General features: G+C 41.5%; 1 protein-coding gene across 1 annotated transcript; it reads left to right on the forward strand.

Annotated features, from left to right (window-relative positions):
• The first annotated feature begins 884 nt into the window (after nucleotides 1-884).
• LOC135120680 (uncharacterized) lies at nucleotides 885-5,718 on the forward strand. The gene is made up of 3 exons (XM_064045023.1): nucleotides 885-896; nucleotides 1,031-2,303; nucleotides 2,375-5,718. The coding sequence occupies exons 1-3, from the start codon at nucleotides 885-887 to the stop codon at nucleotides 5,716-5,718; spliced, it is 4,629 nt and encodes a 1,542-aa protein (XP_063901093.1).
• Nucleotides 5,719-5,937: the final 219 nt, after the last annotated feature.

Raw genomic sequence — 5,937 nt, forward strand, 5'->3', positions numbered from 1 at the left:
TATCTGAATGGAACCGATTGATGACACCCAGGTAACCATCACCACGGGGGTAGCACCTTATCTGTGGAAGTAGCGACCACCAGCGCAAGTAGCAGGGTTCCAATAACTAAATATCTTAGAACTGGAGGCCACAACCCCATGGTGAACACCTTCTAGGTTGCTTGTTGCCCGCACAATATCATAAGGAAAATTCCTTGTAAACATAGGTATTTTTAGGTTAAAAACAGGCTAGGTCAGAGAGAGTTAATGATTTAGATATTGTTATTAACGTATTGTAAAGGGGCTTACCATATGTCTAGTGATATTATGAGTGGTTCTTTGGGGGTCTAGCGGCCAATCTCACCCATTTGGGGAGAGTTTTTGTTGTCTTGCGGCAGCTCTAGGTGGTACTTGTCATTACGCTCAAGTACACGAATGCTCACTTTCCGCGAAGGGAAAAAAAAAGAAAGTTCCAAGCTCCATAATAGATATTTCTTTGAATTTCAATGTTATAGCAAGAAAAGTATATCAGTCAAAGATCAGTATAATAAATCTTATCAGTATAGCTTCAGGTGGTCGAGTAATTGTAATTGTAAGCTCATTTTGTCTAGATATCAATCTTAACTTGTTTAACTTTATAGTGTTGTAAAGACTAGTGTGCTGAGCCACAAATAATTTCAGTGTGTTATGTAAAAGAAAGAAAAGCTCAAAACACCTATTCAATGTTTGTTTTTGTCGTTTTTCAAATAAAAAAAAAAACGACTGGCGCCCTTTATGTATTGTGTGTTGCATATGCATATTATTATGTTAATATAGTTTTTGGGAAATTATTTCACTCATTGCCTACACAAACCCACGCCCTGCAAACAAACAAAGAACATTTAAGGCCGGAAAGTCACACAAAAATGGCGCCCAACGTGGGGCCTTTGGTTTCATTAATGCTTTAATTTTTGTCTAGGCAATTGAGTGGAAGAGAATTCACTTTAACAGTACCTATTTTATTTAACAGTATAGAAATTTGAGTCACTTTTGGTATGATTATTTCTTGAAGTGGAGAACTGGAGAGTATAGTATTGGGATTATAAAGGTACAGAATAGCAGGTATTTATTAGTGTGGTCTGAGGTGGCGTTTTTCGAGATTGAACCCAATTATTTGAAACTCTCTGAGTTGAATTACGAGTTGCGTATCAGAGGAGTTAAATCAGAGAGAGTTGATATTGGTGTTAAACGTAAGACTTTGCGTAGGCGGTTGCGAGAAGATTTAATGAGGCCTGAGATGACTTATGTAACTCCAGAATTTAAATTTGAGGATGAGAAGACTGAGGTGGATGCTTCTATAAATGAAATTCAGAACCTTTTAGCCGACTTTGATGGTACTAGAGCCGATATGAACAAGAGGGTAGTAACAACGATAAATCATGTGATGGGGAGGTTGAGCAGATTCGTGACAACGACCGACCCGGATGGCAAAATCAGAGAATATAAGGAAGATCAATTACTTATAGTGGGTGCCTTAGATGAAACGCGGTTGGAGATACTGGAACGAGCCCAGAATGAAAGCGAAGACGTCTCTGAAGTAGGACAAGTTAATCAAGCTGCTGCTGTAGCGAAGTTAACGCCCGTCCACAAGTGGGGTATAACCTTTGAAGGGAAAGCTGTTAATTCATTCATCCAGAGAATTGAAGAGATTCGTATAGCACGTCATACAACCAAAGAAGAATTGTTCCGATCAGCGTTTGATTTGTTTCAGGGGCAAGCATTGGTCTGGTTCCGCTCAGTGAAATCATCGGTACGCACTTGGGATGCATTGGTCAAAGCACTTAGGCGCGATTTCTTACCACCAGACTACGATGAAGAACTTTGGCGCGAAATTCGAAATCGTACACAAAGACAACAGGAACGCGTTACGTTCTATGTAGCTGCTATGTTGAATTTGTTTAGCAGACTTTCAGAACGACCAACAGAAAAAGTCCAGCTACGTACAATTAAGAGAAATTTGCGGCCTAATTTTCAAACACAGATAGCACTGACTGATGCGCGGTCGGTTAGTAAATTGACGGAAGTGTGCAGAAAACTAGAAGGAGCCTTCGAGTGCCAACAAAAATTCCAACCACCACCTAGGAGAAGTATCGCTCTTTTAGAACCGGATCTCGCTTATACAGGAACTGAAAACGTTGGACAAGAGCAGCCGTCGACGTCACGCAACGAAGACAGAAGGTATCGTCGATCGTATCACACACCTCAGATCGGTGACATAACATGCTTCGGGTGTAAGAAACTTGGTCATTTCATAAGAGATTGTCCCCAGAAAATAACTCGAAAAGGTCCTGTTTGCATAGGATGTGGAAAACCGGGTGTTATCCGCCCGAACTGTCCTAACTGCTCAAAAAACTAGCTAAGGGACAGGGAAGTGGTAGAAGATGGCCACCCCTGTCCGGAATTCGGCAAAAGAAGGCTGTGCATGTAAATAATCGAACTCCTAGTCAGAAAATTTCACAAGTACGTGATAGTTCTTTTATTGGTAAAAATTTTGAGAAGCAGCACATGTCGCAACATTGTGATTTTTCAACATCTAGTCATAAATTAGATTCTAGTCAGATTAAAGCTCTTTTAGTCAGTAGAGTAGGAGATAACAGGCCTTATGTGTCAATTGACATCTTTGGTATTAAGGTATCTGCTCTTCTCGATAGTGGAGCTAGTCATTCAGTAATTGGAGAGAGAGGAATGCATCTGGTTGAATCATCTAGCGTGCATGTTTATGAGACTCCAATACCAGACATTGGAACAGCTGAGGGACGACGTCAAAAAATTACCGGATACGTAGACCTGCCAGTACAAATAGAAGACAATTGTAAAGTTGTTAGATTCTTGTTGGTACCTTCAATCTGTCATACTGTTATTTTGGGAAGTGATTTTTGCAAACAGTTTAAGTTGAGGATTGATTTTGGCATCGATCAATTTTTTGTAGGAAATAAGGCCATAGAATGTAGGTCGAGAAAACCTGTAGAAGTTAGTGTACTTAATCGAATTCACTCGGAAGAAGAACTGGACGAGGAGCAGGAGCAACAGTTGGCTGCTGTTAAAGATAAGTTCAAAACTCTGTCTTGGGAAACTGGCAAAAAACTCGGCAGAACAAACAAGGTTGAGCACAAGATTAATACAGGAGACGCTGAGCCGATCAAGCAGCGACATTACAACATGTCACCTTACATGTTAGCACACCTTAACGCCGAATTAGATAAAATGCTGAAACTGGGAGTGGTGCAACCATCAACATCTCCTTGGGCTTCCCCGGTGTTGCTAGTTAAGAAATCTAACGGAGAGATGCGCTTTTGCTTTGATGGAAGGAAGTTGAACTCACTGACAAAGAAGGATGCATACCCTCTTCCCCTGGTAGACCAAATATTAAATAAACTGAATAGTGCTCAATTTTTATCAAGTATCGACCTTAAAGCTGCCTTCTGGCAAATCCCCTTAGAGAAAGATTCCTGCGAGAAAACTGCTTTTGTAGTACCAGGCAGAGGACTGTTTGAATTCAACGTGTTGCCATTTGGGCTTAACAACGCGGCACAAACGCAACAACGTCTGATGGATTCTGTCCTTGGACCCGCCTTCGAGCCCTACGTCTTCACTTTTTTAGATGACGTCATAGTGGCGACCCCTACGTTCTCGAAACATTTAGAAGTGCTGGAGCAAATATATGAGAAATTTAGAGAGGCCAATTTAACCATCAACATTGAAAAGTGTGAATTTTGCAAACCGTCTCTTAAATACCTGGGATTCGTTATCGATAGGCAAGGACTAAGGACGGACCCAGATAAAGTGGCGGCTATGTTGAATTACCCCCTACCGCAAACAGTGACGCAAGTTAAACGATTCATCGGTGTCTGTGGTTGGTATCGCCGGTTTCTAGCAAACTTTGCCACAATGACAGCTCCTATAACAGCTATGATAAAGGGTAAACGTAAACATCAGACAATTTCGTGCACAAAAGAAGCAAAGGAAAGTTTCCATAGAATAAAAGAAGCTCTAGTAGCTGCCCCGGTTTTGGCGACGCCAAATTTTGATAAAACTTTCTGCATTCAAAGTGATGCCTCAGAAGTAGGGTTAGGTTCTGTCTTAGTCCAAGAGGATGATGAAGGACGAGAGGTCCCGGTGGCATTTGCCAGCCGTACTCTTATACCCCAAGAAAGGAAGTACACGGTTACAGAGAAAGAATGTTTGGCGGTTCTGTATGGTATAGAAAAGTTTAGATCTTACATCGAAGGAGTAAAGTTTCGGGTGATAACAGATCACTATAGCCTTCTTTGGCTGAACCGTTTACGCGACCCCTGTGGCAGACTCGCTAGATGGGCCATGAAGATCCAGCAGTACGATATGAAGATAGAGCACCGTAAAGGGAGTTTAAATACGGTTCCAGATGCCCTCTCCAGAGCACCGTTGGTACACGAGGTGAGCTTGTTACAACTCGATATTAAAAAATGTTTGGAGGACCCTCTCTTTAAGAAAATATCTGATGAGGTGACGAAAGATCCAGAATCGACGAAATGGTCAGTACATAATGGACTCCTATATCGTTATTTTTCAGCTGTGAGTCCAGGGGCAACTGGTCCAGAATGGAAGCTGTTTATACCAAAATGCTATCGACAAGCGGTAATGAAGGAATGCCATGACGATCCATCTTCGGCACACCTAGGCATTTACAAGACTCTGCATCGGATTCAGGAGCGATACTACTGGCCGAGAATGAGATACGACGTTAAAAAATATGTGAGGAGCTGCGAAGTGTGCTTGGCGCAGAAAACTCCCACTAACGCTCGTCCAGGCTTCATGGGTAAACCTAAGCAAGCCAGTTATCCTTTTCAGATCATTTCCGCCGACTTGATGGGGCCTTTTCCCCGATCGTCAACTGGTCATGTGTACCTACTAGTCGTCGCGGATTGGTTTTCGAAATTTGTTATCCTAGAGCCACTACGACAAGCGACAGCAAAGAGCATCGCTAAATTTGTGGAAGAACGAGTCATCTTATATTTCGGTAGTCCCCAGATAATAATCTGTGACAACGGAACCCAGTTTAAGAGCTCTCTATTTCAAAATCTGGCTGCGCGTTATGGGTCTAAATTATGGTACAACTGTAAATATCATGCCCAAGTTAATCCTGTGGAACGTGTCAACCGAGTGGTTGGCGCCGCTATTCGCTCATATCTACAGAAACAAAACCACAAGAAATGGACCCAAAATATCTCGCAAATTGGCTTCGCTTTACGATCATCAGTTCATGAAGTTACAGGATATACACCAAATTTTTTAAACTTTGGACGGCACGTACCACTTAACGGCGAAATTTATGGAAAGCTTTCAAAATTAAATGAATTTAATTTAAATCCATATCAGCGAGATCAATACGCAAATAACATCGATAAACTCTCAGATCTGCAGAAAGAAATTCAGCAAAAGCTCGACGAAGCGTATCGCAAGAATTGTCACTCTTATAACACCCGCAAAAGAGAGACTGATTGTTACCAAAAAGGAGAAATATTATGGAAGAAGAACTATGTTTTATCGGACGCGTCCAAACAATTGATGGCGAAACTAGAGCCAAAATATGTCAAGTGTAAGGTTGCTGAGGTCATATCCCCACTGGTGTATAAACTAGAAGACATGAATGGTAACGATCTGGGAAAATGGCATGTAAAAGATCTCAAGCGAACTTACAATCAACCGGCTAATCCCGTGTGATGAATGAAGTGGATAAACGTTTTAGTTATGAGTGATCTCGTGAATGGCAGAGTGAATAGGTGAATGTTCGTGATTATTACCCGGATTTGAATTTAGTCTCGAGACTCCCCGATTTATAGACTCCCAGACTTATAGACTTCCAAACTTTCAAGAGTTCCTGGATTTAACTTACAGCTCCAGGAGTACCATAATTCTCGGATGGAACTTTTCTTGATTTAG

The sequence above is a fragment of the Zophobas morio genome, unplaced genomic scaffold (genome assembly GCF_036711695.1).
Source record: "Zophobas morio isolate AGI-343-1 ecotype UQ-CSIRO unplaced genomic scaffold, CSIRO_AGI_Zmor_V1 ptg000005l, whole genome shotgun sequence".
NCBI lineage: Eukaryota > Metazoa > Arthropoda > Insecta > Coleoptera > Tenebrionidae > Zophobas > Zophobas morio.